At 40.6% G+C, this 16,799-nt stretch overlaps 1 protein-coding gene across 1 annotated transcript; it reads left to right on the plus strand.

Moving 5' to 3' along the window:
* Nucleotides 1-356: 356 nt before the first annotated feature.
* Nucleotides 357-14,354, plus strand: LOC132823191 (eukaryotic translation initiation factor 4E-1A-like). The gene is made up of 6 exons (XM_060836784.1): nucleotides 357-436; nucleotides 2,452-2,547; nucleotides 7,928-7,991; nucleotides 8,666-8,779; nucleotides 9,319-9,458; nucleotides 14,240-14,354. Exons 1-6 carry the CDS (start codon nucleotides 414-416, stop codon nucleotides 14,352-14,354), a joined length of 552 nt encoding a protein of 183 aa, XP_060692767.1. The 5' UTR covers nucleotides 357-413.
* The last annotated feature ends 2,445 nt before the right edge of the window (nucleotides 14,355-16,799 follow it).

Here is a 16,799-nt window from a genome sequence, read left to right on the forward strand (position 1 = left end):
TGAGCCCTCTGGATGGCATGTCTTCATTGTCTGCCTTTCCTTTTTTAATATGAGCAGCACTTGATTTTCTTTTGTCCGTGATATTGCTGTTTATTCCATGTTGTGTTGAGAACATGATTATGGTTCTTCTCTTTGAGAAGAACTGCTGCATTTCCTAAAGCATTCTCCCAATTGTGATTTTAGTAAGCCATTCCATGATTTTTGACTTTGATGTATAAAATCTTGTTTGAGTCCATCTTCATAATTGCAGTACAACGTGGATTGTGGTATAACTAGAATTTTTTATACAAGCAGTATTAGTTTATACATTTTTAAACATTTGGTTTCTTTTGAAGGCTGATCTGGCAGCTCTTCAAGAGTCTGAAGAGACCAGGAAGTCCTCTAGGAAGGAGATTCTGATTGTTCAACCATATATGAAGCATCCTTTGCAAAACAGGTATAATATAACTTTATGCTTCGTAAAAGATTTATTAAGAAAACTAGTGTTTGACACTTGCCATTTAAAACACTTTCTTTTAGAAAAGAAATACTTTTTAATGCCTGTTTTTATGTGTAAGCCAAACAGCATTTTCAAAACGCTAACCCAGTTACTATGGATTAAGATGCTGTTCATTTTGTGAGCAATCTCAATGCTGGCCTTGCTTGATGTTTGCATGGCTCATTTGAATTGTGATCAAGAGTGCTTAGCATTTCTATTCCCTCTTTTTTTGCACCGCTATCAACTGATACTTCAGTGCAATTGGAGTCAACATGGGTCTGTTCTGTAATACTACTTGTAGTACACGATATAAATGAGCTCCTCTAGCAAGGTTGAACTTAATCTGACTAGATTTACTGTCATTTTAAATAGTGCTATTTTAGATCACCAGTTAGCTACCATATGTAAATACACCTTGCTAGATGTAAATGACACCATTTTTCTTAAGGTAAAATGCTAGTGCTTAACTGGAGTGTTACCAAATACTGTTGTTTGTTGTGAACCATTTGGACATGTTAAACTGACAGTTTGAGGGAGTTAAAATTTAATATCTCAATTGTCAAATAAGGTTACCATTTGTCATATGAAGATTAATGAATGTGTTAGAAAACAGAATGGAGGAATACAGAGATCTCAAAGGGATATGATTTTGTTTGATTTGATAAATCTGATTTGGATGTGTTAGTATCATGATATTTGGCTTTCAGTAGGCAAGTTGCCCCCTTTTTCTTTTTAATGGTTTGTTTTTAATCTGTGCTGATGGTGCCTTTGTCATGAACAGTAGAAAGTTAGGTTGTGGCATAATGCAATTCAGTCTGGAACTTTTTATAGGTATATGGTAGGAAATATGAAAAGTATGTTATATACCATTTGAAGACACTAAAATACTAGTTTTCTGAAATTGGAAGTTACCTTTTTTACTCATTAGACGATAGCATCTATTATAGTACATAAAGGTCCAAGGCTATTTATGTACTAAGTTGAATAAAAGTAGGATCGTTTGGAACAATTTTTTTTTAAAAAAAGCATCTAAAATTTCCTGATATAACTTGCCTGGCACATCCCTGACCAATAAAGTGCAATGACCATTAAGTATTTTCCACATTACTAATAGCCTTTTGGTAAATATAATCTTTATCCATGCAAAGGGAATCGAGTAAATCTGGCATACCAGTTTCAACTATTTTGCCAGTCTTTATTTTACGTGCAGGAATTTAGTTATTCATTCCCACCCTTTGTAACCTGCAGTAAATATGCATAGTTACTATCATAGCTTCTAGACTAAGATATTTAAAATGTATCTTTATTACTGGGATGTAAGCAAGCCTGTATTGTCTAGCCCAAGTCTGACTACCCTTGACCATTGCACTGAGTGAGCTTTTTGAACAGCTGCAGTCCATTTGTTATGCACAAACTGTTTTGGAAGATAATTAGTTGAATAGTCCAGCACTGAACCTTCTCCAGCACTACTACCCTGCCATGTGAAGGCATTAGGCATGAACTACATCTAGATGTAGCAAATCGTGGATCTTGCTGAAAGCAAGAACTAGCTTATACTATTTAATCTGACTGCTCTGGAAATGTTCTATATAACTATGATCTAAGTGGTAAGTATTGAATCTCTTTATGAGCCTTTGGTAAGTTTTGGAAGAGTTCCTACAAATTAGTTCTTGTTGAGGTGCAATTGTTTATTACCTAGGATGCAGGATCTTCATTTTTCAATTTTCTTGTAACTATACTCATTTTATGGAGAAAGTGAGGGCTGCACTCTATGAAAACTAAACTAATTGTTGTACCCGTTTCATATAAACTCTTTGATAGCATCTGAATTTTCTACCCCTCATGGAAATGAACAGTATCGTAAGTTTAAATGCAATTTGAAGCAAATAGTTCATTTGATTTAAAATGAAACAGTAAAATGGTTGTAAATTATCTAAAATATTTCAATTCATATGTTCTTGTTTCGAACACAGGTGGACTCTCTGGTTTTACAAAAATGATAAAAGTAAGCCCTGGCAGGCAAATCTTCGTCTTGTTACTAAATTTGACACCGTGGAGGATTTTTGGGCGTAAGTATTGATAAATTTTAAATAGAACAGAAGTGGTTTCCAGAAAATGGAAGTGGAAAATATTGAGATTTCTTGCTGCAGTCTTTGAATGAAATAATACTGTTAGTAGTGAACTGAAGAATTTTTTTTTCTCAGCGACAGCACTGATCTTGTTTGCTAGTGCTAAGCATGGACTGCTACTGATCTAAGACATATTAGACAAAACTTTGTGCTACATCTAAACATTTAAAATTCTCAAAGCTATATGCTTAAGCAAATCGCTTGTAGATTTTTTGCCTTGAAGTTAAGCACTTCCCACATCCCTGCATGCTCTGTGATTTAAAGTTTGTGCGAAGATTTGTAGCTCGGGTGCTCGTTGTTGCGGTTCTGTTCGCTGAGCTGGGAATTTGTGTTGCAGATGCTTCGTCCTCTGTCTAGGTGACCTCCTCAGTGCTTGGGAGCCTCCTGTGAAGTGCTTCTGTGATCAAGTTCTACTGTATAGCTATTTTTTTATATATATTGCTTTTGTGCTCTATTATTAGTGATGTACTAGATTTGAGTAGGCTTGGAGCATAATTTTAGTTGGGTTTAAAACTTGTGATCCCTTGTGGATGATTGACTAATAAAGAAATGTAGCAGGAAGAGATTCTCTACATAAACTCAAACTCAAATTATCAAAAATGCTTCTCGAATGTCACGTGGTAACAAGACAACTGATAGGAACAAGACTGCCTTGAGACAGGAGTATGGTATGCCAGAAAGGCAATGGGTTTGTTTTTAACTGTGCTTGCTTTTGGAAGTGGACTGAATTAATGCTCTAAGGAACAGTTTGAGAACTTATTGACTTGTGGGAACAATTTAATAGGGGGAAAAAAATGTAGTAAATTCTCATCTCTTCCTTTTGCCTTTTTCTTTGTATATGTGTGTGTATATATGACTTGGTTGCAGATTTTTATTTTCAAAATTCAGTTCTTTGTGCTGTTACATATGTCTGTTGTGGGGTAAGAAAGCTCATCTTTCAATTGACCTATCTGTACCAAAAGCATTTTTAAAAAAAAAAATCATCGGCTATGGGTGTGTTGCCAGTTGCGCCAGCATTCATTGCCCATCTGTCATTGAGTAGGTGATGGTGAGCTGCCTTCTTGAACTGTTACTGTACATGTGCCATAGACCCATAATGCCATTAGGAAAAGATTTCCAGGATTGTTCACTCGGCAACAATGAAGGAATGGTGATATTTCCAAGTCAGGATGTTGTATGGCTTGAATAGGAATCTAAGTGTGTGTATGTACATACACATACCCACTACATCCTTTCCTGGGACAGGGGCGTCACTGACCAGGCCACCCGTGTTGTGGGTCTGGAATTGTATGTAATTGTGTGGTGCCTAAGCCTGAAACATCGATTCTCCTGCTTCTCGGATGCTGCCTGACCTGCTGTGCTTTTCCAGCACCACACTCTCTCTACTCTGATCGTCAGGATCTGTGGTCCTCCATTTTCTCATTGGAGTTGTATGCATACAGATCAGGTAAAGATGGCACATTTTCATCCCTGAAGGACTTAGATGTGACATTTACATGTTTATCATTAGACCAGTTTTTTTTTGTTTTGGTGTTTTTTTGCCTATTGATCTGTCTTGGTGATATTTGAACCCATGTCCCTAGTGACATCACCGGTGTACCAGACATGATGTCCTTGGTGAATTTTAACAGTGCATCTTTTCGATGGGACACACTGCTTCTATACAGTGTTGTAGAAGTGTATGCTTGTGGATGTGATGCTAATCAAGCACAGTGATTTGCCTTTGTGTCAAGCTTCTTGACTTTTTTTTTGTTGTTCGCGTTGCAATCATCCAGGCAAGTGGCCAGTATTCTATCACTTGTGACTTGTGCCTGGTTGGTGGACAGGTTTAGACAGGAAATTGAAGAGAACTGCAAAATTCTAGCCTTTGACCTGCTGTTGTAGCCACTATATTGATATGGCTAGTCCACTTCAGTTTGCTGTTAATTGTGCCAGCACTGATGACACTTTCTATCACTTTACTTCTGTGAAGCTCGCCTATATTGAGGTGATAATTGGCTGTTAGATTTATCCTGTTTTTTTGGATGTGGACAGTTTTCTGCCTTGGGTAGATGCCATTGGAAATGCACTGGAACAGCTTGGCTAAGTGTGTGATGAGTTCTGGAGCATGAGTCTTCGGTATTATTGCTGGAATGTTGTCAGGGCCCATAGCCTTTTCAGCATCTCCTTAAGCAGTTTCTTGATATCGTGAAGGGACTTGATTAGCTGAGGGCTGGCATCTGTGATACTGGGATTTCTGGATGGAGGTGGGATGAATTAGTCAGAAGTGCTAACTGGATTAAGATTGATTTGAATGCTTCAGTCCTATCCTTTGCATGGTGTGCTGGACCCTTCCCCCTCACTTGAAGATGGAATTACTTAATTCACCGTCTCCAGCGATCTGTTGAATTCCCCATTACCATTCATGACTGGATACAGCAAGACCATTTGAGTGTAGATCATCTTTAAAACTTGATTTGAGGTTTTTTTTTGTTTTTTCTTGAGACAGTCGCCAAAAAGAATGCGAGCCAAACAGTAAATGTTGTTGGGGTTCTGTGGTCGTCTGATTAGCAAAATTAGATCAAGTGGGCTTTGGAGGTAGAGAGTTGATTTTTCAGACTGGTGGCTTGTGACCAGCAGTGTTCCACAGGGTCCACTTTTTGTCACTTTTTTTTTATATAAAATGATTTAGATGAGTATATAGGAAGTATGGCCAGTAGTTTTGTGAATGAAGCCATTGTCACTAGTGGACAGTGAAGAAGGTTATCTAAGACTACAAAGAGATGGTGATTGGCTTAATGGACTGAAGAATGGAATAGCAATTTATTGTAATGTGTATTTTTACCAAAAAAGTGGAAAGTTTTAAGTCTCAATGCCATGGTGCCTAAACCAATGACAGAAGTCATAATTAAGAAGGGGGAAAAAATAATAGACAATAGGTGTAGGAGTAGGCCATTCAGCCCTTCGAGCCTGCACCGCCATTTAGGAATGATCATGGCTGATCATTCCTAATCAGTATGCGCTCCCTGCCTTATCTCCATAACCCTTGATTCCACTATCTTTGAGAGCTCTATCCAACTCTTTCTTAAATGAATCCAGAGATTGCCCTCTGGGGCAGAGCATTCCACACAGGCACCACTCTCTGGGTGAAGAAGTTTCTCCTCACCTGTCCTAAATGGTCTACCAGGTATTTTTAAGCTGTGTCCTCTGGTTCGGCACTCACCCGTCAGCGGAAACACGTTTCCTGCTGCCAGAGTGTCCAATCCTTTCACAATTTTATACGTCTCAATCATATCCCCTCTCAGTCTTCTAAACTCAAGGTTATACAAGCCCAGTCGCTTCAGTCTTTCAGTGTAAGGTAATCCCTCCATTCCAGGAATTGATCTTGTGAACCTACGTTGCACTCCCTCAATAGCCAGAATGTCTTTCCTCAAATTTGGTGACCAGAACTGCACACAGTACTCCAGGTGTGGTCTCACCAGGGCCCTGTACAGCTGCAGAAGCACCTCTTTGCTTCTATACTCAATTCACTTTTGACTCCTGGGTTCAGGATACATGAGAAAAACTGGGCCGGGATAAGACTTTCATATCAGGACCAGGCCCTCAGAGTTGCTGGATTACCTGGAAACTGCCAAGGGAGACTACTGCATTGCAAGACTGTCCCGGAAGGCACCAGGCCAATATCACCATTCTGGGTGTTGGAAGCTACCTCATCACTGGGCCTGGGCCAGGAGGATACTCCTCTTTCCACCAAAGTTGCTAAAAGAAGGTAAGGTACTATAACAAATGGAAACATTAAAGCACCAAAAGGAAAAGGAATCTACACTGTCTACCTTGTAAGTTCAGGGCTGAGGAGCCTGCATGTTGTGCTGCTTCTCCGTCACCATCTTAAGGGAGAAAAATGTGGCAGATGGAGTTTAATTTGGATAAATGTGAGCTATTGCATTTTAGTAAAACAAACAAGGGCAGGATTTGTACAACTAATGGTAGTGCCTTAGGTGGTTTGTTGAACAGAGGTCTAGGGGTTCAGGTACATAATTAAGATTTTGCAAAAGTATAGATGGCTTGGGTAAGTAAGCATTTAGCATGCTTGCCTCCATTGCTCAATTATGAGTATGGGAGTTGGGATGTGAAGTTGTACAGTGCATTGGTGAGGTGTCTTCTGGAGTACTGTGTATAGGTCTGGTTACTATATTACGGGAAGGATATTACTAAATTGGAGAGGGGTCTCAAAAGATTAACCAGGACGTTGCTGGAAATGGAAGGCTTGAGATATAAAAATAGGCTGGGACTCTTTTTTTTTTCCACTAGTGCACAGGAGGTTGAGAGGTGACTTTTTAGAAGTTTTATAAAATTGAGTGGCATAGAAGAGGTGAATAGCAAGAGTCTTTTCTGTAGGGTGGGGGATTTCAAATGTAGAGGACATGTCTTTAAGGTGAGAAGAGAAGGATTTTACAGATGAGGGGCAATTAGGTATAGTTACAAACTTGAGACTTTTTTGCAGACCTGGATGAATCAAAATTTTGGAGGGATATGGACCTAGCACACAGGTGAATGGGACTAATTTGGTTTGGGAACATTGTTGGCGCAGGCTGTTTCAATATGTTTCCATGCTGTTTGACTGAGTCTGACTCTTAATTGCTCTCGCAAGCCATCCAGTCAATTGCATAATTGAGTTTAGAGTTCTATATAAGCCTGTAGGCAGTTTCAGGTAATAATCATTAGTGAATCAGATGGACTTCATAACAATGACTTCATGGTCAGCGTTCGATTTGTTTCCAGGCCACTTTTTTAAAAAAAAATCAATTCCACATTGGTGGAATGGTGGGATTTGAACCCACCTCCCCACAACATTACCAGGATCTCTTGGTTACTAGCCCAGTGACCAACAGCAGTAGTCCATCCCCGGTTGTTTGATTATGGTACATGAAATTATTATTTGTAGTTGTCAGATCAGTAAACTTTTGAGCTCCTGCTCTTTTTTTTATTACTGATGATCAAGATTTCTTTTGTCAATTGTATTCAACTGTTTGGTTCTCTGCTAAAGTACCAGAAAGCTAATCAATTTGCTATTTTAAAAATGAGCTTTCATATTTAGCATTTCTGTGCACATCATTACTGTGCGCTGATTCTTGACGCTGTTCATGTGTGGTTTGTTAGTCAATGATAGATACCTTTCTGTGGACCTTGACTGTTCTTTCAGTACTTTTTAAAAATATTTTGGAATTAATTTGTTCACTGATATCAACTTCCTATATAAAAGATGAATTGTTGCAGTTTTAAACCCGTTGTATCAGTTTTTTTCCACTAACTAACTGGAAATGTTTTTTTCCTTCAATAGACTGTACAATCACATTCAACTTGCCAGTAGGCTGATGTCAGGTTGTGATTATGCTGTCTTTAAGGTTTGTACACTTTGTGTAACATATATCTGTTATTCAGAAGAAACCGTTATCTGTGAATTTGACTCTGACCCATAGTCACAATCTTGGAAAGTCTCTTTGAAAGATGATGATTGGTTTTGACTATAGTGCCCCCGTGAGGAATTGAGGGAACAAATGGGAATTACTAATGTAAGGAGGGATGATCAGTATAATAATGGATGACTTGTTCTCCAATGTTCAAGTCAAATCTGCCTATGCCTTTGGTTATTCAAGTGAGAGTTTCTCTCAATTGAATCAAAAATGTTAATATCTTGGAAGTTAGTTTCCCTATTCTAGTATAAAAACTTCTAGAATTAGCAGAAATTTTATAATTGAGAAGTTTTCAGCTTGACTGCCTGTCTTGTTCACTGACTTGGGTGAGTTGAAATTCCTTCAGTCCTCTCTCCTTCAAGTTATTTTGTCACTTTGGTACTTGCTGCATGTTTAAATGATTTGAATTGTTGAAAATAGGTCACTTTGGGCAGCAGACTTCTTACGTAAGATTCAAAATCTATTTATCAACTTGCATTAAAGTATTTCACTTAACAACAGTATTCTTTTTATTGCTGGTTTATTCTTAAGAATTGAAATTGATTTGAGAACTGCCATCTCGTTTAACATTTTAAACTAAACTACAAATTTCTATTGTTATATAGGATGGTATTGAACCCATGTGGGAAGACAACAGAAACAAATGTGGTGGAAGATGGTTAATCACACTGTCCAAGCAGCAAAGAATGCTGGAACTAGATCAATACTGGCTAGAAACAGTGAGTTAATAAAATGCTTAGACAAATTTGTTTTTGTCATTTTTGGTGGAACATCAAAGACCTGTTCAATCATAGATTTTTCAATGCTCAATTTTATTCTTTGTTTCATAGCCGTATATCTGCAATATCTGTTCTAGATGATGGACACACTTAACTTTCTGTTATGTAATGGCATGAGCTATAGATGGCACCTATGTGCCCTCTTTGGATCCAATGGCATGTTGCTTTCAAAATAAGCAAGGGAATTATCCCCTGTCCTGAGGCATAAGTATCATTCGTTGAGAATCATCAAGAAACCTACATGTGCAAATTGGTTATCGTATTTCTGATAACACCCATTGATTCAGGTCACTAGAAATTTTGAGTGTTTGTGGCCAGATTGAAGTATACCTTCTTTTTCAAATCTAACTCTATGTAAATGCAGTGGCTGCCAATAGAGCTATTAAGCATTTTAGAATAGTTACTCAATCTCCATTTTGTAAAGTGCAAGTAATTAATGATTTTAATATTAACTTTTTTTTATTTATTATCTTTTTAAGTTGCTATGTCTTATTGGAGAAGCTTTTGATGATTATAGCAATGACATATGTGGTGCGGTAATTAATATCCGAGCAAAAGGGGATAAAATAGCAATATGGACCCGTGACACAGAAAATGAAGAAGCAGTTTTACACATAGGGTACGTTTTTTTTAAAATGTTTTAAAGGTTTGTTTAATTTGTTGAAAATTGTATCCATTTTCCCATCTCTTTTGAACCATTCCCTTCCATGCGTAAACTGTGGAGAATTTTGCATCTGTTAGACACTTGTCTGCATTTTTATGATGTTGGCTGCTACCAATTTATCTTGGTTTTCTCCTTCGATTGCAAGTTATTTTTAAAACAACTTGAGACCTTTCAAAGACTTAACTTCCCTCTCCGAATGTGTTGTTTTTCACCATATTTCCAGCCTTACTTGTAATGTTTCACTTTAGCTGGGTTTTGGGATTTGCTATCAAAACCATTTAAACTGAGGGCAAGTTACATTAAATTTCTTAGTCATGCACTATAAACTTTGTGCCTATTCTTTAGTTGTGTCAATAGTTCATTGAAATATTTTCACGCTGCTAGCTTAATACTTTGTGCAAAAGACTTTTAAAACCAATTTGCACTTGCACCCTTAACATTACAATATAACACCAACTCAATAGAAGAATTGCAATTCTCTTTTGATGAAACCTACCTCAAATTCCTTTTTAAAATAAGGAACATTTCAAAGTGGTTAATTTGTAATGGAATTCCAGCGCTTCTCATACAGGCAGCTGAAAGCGTTGCAATCTGTAATAAAGCAACTTGAGATGTTCAAAGTGACAATGTCCAGATTACAAAGGAGGAAGTGCTGGATGTCTTGAAATGGGTAAAATTGGATAAGTCCTCAAGACCTGATCAGGTGTACCTGAGAACTCTGTGGGAAGCTAGAGAAGTGACTTGCTGGCCTCTTGCTGAGATATTTGTATCATCAATAGTCACAGGTGAGGTAACGGAAGACTGGAGGTTGGCAAATGTGGTGCCACTGTTGAAGGGCAGTAAAGACAAGCCAGGGAACTATAAACTAGTGAGCCTGACCTTGGTGGGCAAGTTGTTGGAGGGAATCTGGAGGGACCGCTTGTCCATGTATTTGGAAAGGCAAAGACTGATTCAGGATAGTCAACATGGCTTTGTGCATGGGAAATCATGTCTCTCCAAACTTGATTTGAGTTTTTTGTGGAAGTAACAAAAGATTGAGGGCAGAGCAGTAGATGTGATCTATATGGACTTCAGTAAGGCGTTCAAAAAGGTTCCTCGTGGGAGACTGGTGAGCAAGGTTAGACCTCATGGAATACAGCGAGAACTAGCCATTTGGATACAGAACTGGCTCAAAGGTAGAAGACAGGGTGGTGGTGGAGGGTTGTTTTTCAGACTGGAGGCCTGTGACCAGTGTATGCCACAAGGATCGGTGCTGGGCCCTCTACTTTCTGTCATTACATAAATGATTTGGATGAGAGTGTTAGAGATACAGTTAGTAAATTTGCAGATGACACCAGGATTGGAGGTGTAGTGGACAGCGAAGAGGGTTACCTCCGATTACAAGGATCTTGACCAGATGGGCCAATGGGCTGAGAAGTAGTAGATGGAGTTTAATTCAGATAAATGTGAGGTGCTGCATTTTGGGAAAGCAAATCTTAGCAGGACTTATACACTTAATGGTAAGGTCCTAGGGAATGTTGCTGAATGAAGAGATCTTGGAGTGCAGGTTCATAGCACCTTGAAAGTGGAGTTGCAGGTAGATAAGGTAGTGAAGAAGGCGTTTGGTATGCTTTCCTTTATTGATCAGAGTATTGAGTACAGGAGTTGGGAGGTCATGTTGCGGCTGTACAGAACATCAGTTAGGCCACTGTTGGAATATTGTGTGCAATTCTGGTCTCCTTCCTATTGGAAAGATGTGAAACTTGAAAGGGTTCAGAAAAGAATTACAAGGATGTTGTCAGGGTTGGAGGATCTGAGCTACAGGGAGAGGCTGAACAGGCTGGGGCTGTATTCCCTGGAGTGTCGGAGGCTGATAGGTGATATTTATAGAGGTTTACAAAATTGAGGGGCATGGATAGGGTAAATAGACAATGTCCTTTCCCTGGAGTCGGGGAGTCCAAAACTAGAGGGCATAGATTTAGGGTGAGAGAGGGAAAGATATGAGACCTAAGGGGCAACTTTTCAAGCAGAGGATGGTATGTCTATGGAATGAGCTGCCAGAGAATGTGGTGGAGGCTGGTACAATTGCAACATTTTAAGAGGCATTTGGATGGGTATATGAATAGGAAGGGTTTAGAGGGATATGGGCCAGGTGCTGGCAGGTGGGACTAGATTGGGTTAGGATGTCAGATCGGCATGGATGGATTGGACCGAAGGGTCTGTTTCCATACTGTACATCTCTATGATTAATTAGAAATATGGAGTGATGAATCTTTGGATGAAATTCAACTAGGATGAGAACTTCAAACTTGAGAATATCCAACCGCAAGTGTTTTGCCAAGTATTGTAAAGGATGGGAGATTAGAATATCTGTAAAGAAAACAAAAGCATTAATGAAGGTTTTCAGGTACCAAGGCAAGTTGAAAGTTTGATTAAACATTACAGAATTAAAACAGGCATTCTGATACTGGAGCCAAGAAGTAGGCAAGCTGATATCCTGCAAACAAAACATTAAAGTTGTGAATATTTGATTTTTCGTTTTGAGCATTTCTATGTAAATGGTGACTAGGGAGCAGAGTTTGCAATGAAAACAAATATTGGCTTCAGTCCTTCCAGTATTTAGAGGACTGGATTGGGACAAGCAGTCTGTCGTCAGGAGTGCTGAGGTGAACTTGCATGTTGTTGGTATAAGTTTTTTTTTAGCACTGGTTTTCAGATTAGTGATAGCAAAGTGCTGGTGAGAAATGAGGTCCAGAATAGATCCTGGTCGGGCAAAGGTAACTGAGTGGGAAGAGAAGTTGCTATAGGTGACTTTCTGGATATCATGGAACCATCATGAAATAAGTTCTACCCAGTTGGATGGTGGAAGGGCGGTATTAGATGTGTTGGGGAGGTGGAAGGAAAAAGCATAAGAAAACTGAATAATGCCTGAATTTTGACTTGAACTATGCCATTACACATTGTGCAGAACTAAAGACAAGGGAATTCCTTCGTCACATTGTTCTTAATTGAGGTTATCAGAATCAAGCAAGTCTTTGGCTGTTTGCTATGTAATTTTGTACTCTGTTCAGGTAAGCGGGCATTAGTGATCATGGATTTGAATCAGATTGACAAGCAATCACAGACCAAAGTACTGTAATGGTTTACTATTGCCTTGATCAGTATAGCTGACCAGGAAATAAACCATTCTTCTTACTATTTATAGGCTGTGTTGGAGACCTGCAAACTCCAATCCATTGGCCATGTTATGAATGCATTTCTGTGGTAGAGGTAGTCCTACAGCTGGTCAATATAAAATTATAAAACTCATCATCTTTATACAACCGCCTGTCCATCCCTTTCCACATTCAACAACAAGCTTTGAAAACTGCTCATTTTTGACAGTAGCTGAGACAATCCATAGCTTTACTTATTTTTCTTTTTACAAAGTAAGTTTTTGCACCATCATTCAATGCTAAACAGATTATTTATGTTCCAAGATCCACATCTTGTTTTGTCAAAAACAAGGTTCTTAGAGCAAGTTTTGTACCAAGTTCCAATTGTATCCGTTTACTAACAAATAGGTTATAACATAGTCTCTGCCCTTCTTCGCTGGTGGGAGTAATTACAAAGCTAGTTTCATGGGATATATTGAGGTATATTGTCACCATGTTAAATATCGTTTTTGAAATGGGCAGGGATACGGCAGATGGAATACAATGTGGGTAAATGAGATTACGCACTTTGGTAGGAAGAATTGAAGTGTAGAATATTTTCTAAACCGGGAAAAGCTTTGGAGATCTGAAGCACAAAGGGACTAGGAGTCCTGCTTCAGTATTCTCAAAGGTTAACATGCAGGTTCAATTTGCAGTTAAAAGGCAAATGCAATGTTAGCCTTCATTTCAGGAGGGCTGAATAGAAGTGCAGACTGCATTTGGAGTATTGTGTGCAGTTTTGAGTTCCATATCCAAGGAAGGATATGCTGACATTCGAGGGAGTCCAGAGGAGGATTGTAAGAATGATCCCTGGCGATGAAGAGCTTGTCATTAAAAAGGCACTTGAGGACTCCGGGTCTGCATGTGGTGGAGTTTGGAAGGATGATGGGGGATTTAATTGAAACTTGCAGTATACTGAGGCCTGGATAAAGTGGACATGGAGATGTCTCTGCTGTTAGGAGAGACTGGGACCCATGGGCACATCCTTCGAGTAAATGGAGGACCCTCCAGAGCTGAAATGAGGGGAAATTTCATCAGCCAGAGCATGGTAAATCTGTGAAACTCATTGCCACAGAAGGCTGTAGTGGTTGTCATTGAGTGTGTTTGAGACTGGTATTTGATGGTGAAGAGGATCAAGGATTAGTTATGAGGAGAATGAGATTGAGAAACATGTCAGCCATGATTTAAATGACAGCAGACTCCATGGGCTGAATTACCCAATTCTGCTCATGATCTTATCAGTGCCAAGTTACTAACTTTGGTTTGTCCCATTTGAGAACATTTACACACTTGGACTGGCACAGTTCCACATCAACTATGGCTGATTTTGGCAAGTTAATGATCAATCTTTGACCATGGAACAAGCATTCATAACATTGCCAATGAGTCTTGGGATTACAACTTGAACCTTGTTTCTATTGTAGAGGTAAGGGTGTTATCTACTGAGTAGTAAGGCTTTCAGGTTTAATTAAGAACTTTTTTAATGGGTGTGCAATCTCTCCGGATGCAGCTGTAATTTAGAACATTTAAAATGTATTTTAAGAATTTTTTTTTCTTCTTCAGAAAAACCTACAAGGAAAGGCTTGGTCTTCCCATGAAGGTTGTGATTGGTTATCAAGCGCATGCAGACACTGCAACAAAGAGTGGATTGGGAGTTAAAAACAAATTTGTTGTTTGAGCAATTTTTTCACCAAGCTTTAAAGCTGTGTAAATGAACTTGTTTAATTTGTGCAGTTGATTTGGGAGACTCTGTAGTTTTACCAAACTTGGCTGTTGGAATGATGTTTGAAGAAAAAAATTAAATATTTATGCAAGGTATTTAAATTGAGATTTCAATGGTCATTTATTGCAAACTGACTTTGAGTATAAACTCTTGTGTGTACAATCTAAACGTTTACTTTCCAGTTTTAGACTGGATTGGGGGATTGTGGTGCTACCACCCCACCAACCTCCGCATACAACGTATCATCCGCCGCCATTTCCGCCACCTCCAAACGGACCCCACCACCAAGGATATATTTCCCTCCCCTCCCCTATCAGCGTTCCGCAAGGACCACTCCCTTCGTGACTCCCTCGTCAGATCCACACCCCCCACCAACCCAGCCTCCACCCCCGGCACCTTCCCCTGCAACCGCAGGAAATGTAAAACTTGCGCCCACACCTCCACACTCGCTTCCCTCCAAGGCCCCAAGGGATCCTTCCATATCCGCCACAAGTTCACCTGTACCTCCACACACATCTATTGCATCCGCTGCACCCGATGCGGCCTCCTCTATATTGGTGAGACAGGCCACTTACTTGCGGAACGCTTCAGAGAACACCTCTGGGCTGCCCGAACCAACCAACCTAATCACCCCGTGGCTCAACACTTTAACTCCCCCTCCCACTCCACCGAGGACATGCAGGTCCTTGGACTCCTCCACCGGCAGAACACAACTACACGACGGCTGGAGGAGGAGCGCCTCATCTTCCGCCTGGGAACCCTCCAACCACAAGGTATGAATTCAGATTTCTCCAGTTTCCTCATTTCCCCTCCCCCCCACCTTGTCTCAGTCGGTTCCCTCAACTCAGCACCGCCCTCCTAACCTGCAATCCTCTTCCTGACCTCTCCGCCCCCACCCCACTCCGGCCTATCACCCTCACCTTGACCTCCTTCCACCTATCCCACCTCCATCGCCCCTCCCCCTAGTCCCTCCTCCCTACCTTTTATCTTAGCCTGCTTGGCTCTCTCTCTCTCATTCCTGATGATGAAGGGCTTATGCTCGAAACGTCGAATTCTCTATTCCTGAGATGCTGCCTGGCCTGCTGTGCTTTGACCAGCAACACATTTGCAGCTGGAAAAGCACAGCAGGCAAGGCAGCACATGAGCAGGAGAATCCTGATTTCAGGCATAAACCCTTCCTCAGAAATGAGGCTTGTGGGCTGGGGTTACCTGAGATAAAATGGAAGGGAGATGGGGGTGGGGGGAGGTAGCTGAGAATGCAATAAGTAGATGAGCGTGTTAGGTCAGAGAGGGGGGTGGAATGGGATTGATGGGAAAGACAATAGACAGGTCAAGAGGGTGGTGCTGAGTTGGAGGCTTGAGACTGGGAGAAAATGGTGGGGTGGGGGAAGGAAATGAGAACTAGTGAAATCCACATTACAAACATACGGGATCACAGTCCTAAGGCAGAAGATGAGGTTCTCTTCCTCCAGGTCTTGGGTAGTTAGGGATTAGTGATGAAGTCCAGGACCTGCATGCCCTTGGTGGAGTGGGCGGAGGAGTTGGAGTTCAAGCACAAGGTGGTGGGGTTGGTTGGTACAAGAGTCCCAAAGATGTTCTCTGAAATGATCCACAAGTTGGCGTCTTGTCTTCCTGATGTAGAGGAGACCACATCTGGTGCCATGGATACAGATGGCACGAGTGGAGGTATATGTAAATTTGTCTGTGGAAGGATCCTATTGGGGCCTTGGACAGAGGTGAGGGGTAAAGTGTGGATGCATGTTCCGCAATTGCTTGCAGTAGCAGGGAAATGTGTAGGGTGAGAGCTAGTGGGGCACGTAGATCTGACCAAGGGAGTCACTGAGGGAATGGTGTCTGCAAAACACTGATTGATAGGAGTGGGAAATACCCACCCTGGGGGGTCTGTTTGTAGGTGGCAGAGGATGATGCAATGTTGAGAGGGTGGTGGGATGTAAGATGAGGATCAGGGGTGTTCTGTCATTGTTGCATTGGGAGGGGTGGGGTTCAAGGGCAGAAGTGCAGGAGATGCACTGAACAGCATTGCTGACCATGTGGAGGGGAAATTGCAGTCTTCAAGGCCATCTGGGATTTTCTATGGTGGAATTGGCCATTCTCCTTCAAAGGCTACAATATCCCCTCCTATGTGGTCAACTATGCTCTCCAGCACATCTCCTTCACTTCCCACACCACTGCCTTTTGAACCCCACCCCTCCCAACACAAGGACAGGACTTCCCTGGTCCTCACCTTCCACTACATCAAAAACCTTCATTATACATTTGCATCATCCTCTATCACTACAAATAGACCCCCACCACATATTTCCCTCCCCTCCCCACCCTATCAGCATTTTGGTGAGACCATTCTCTCAGTATCTGCAGTCCTTACTTTCTCTTCCTGGT

Source organism: Hemiscyllium ocellatum, chromosome 16 (assembly GCF_020745735.1).
Source record: "Hemiscyllium ocellatum isolate sHemOce1 chromosome 16, sHemOce1.pat.X.cur, whole genome shotgun sequence".
Classification (NCBI taxonomy): Eukaryota; Metazoa; Chordata; class Chondrichthyes; order Orectolobiformes; family Hemiscylliidae; genus Hemiscyllium; species Hemiscyllium ocellatum.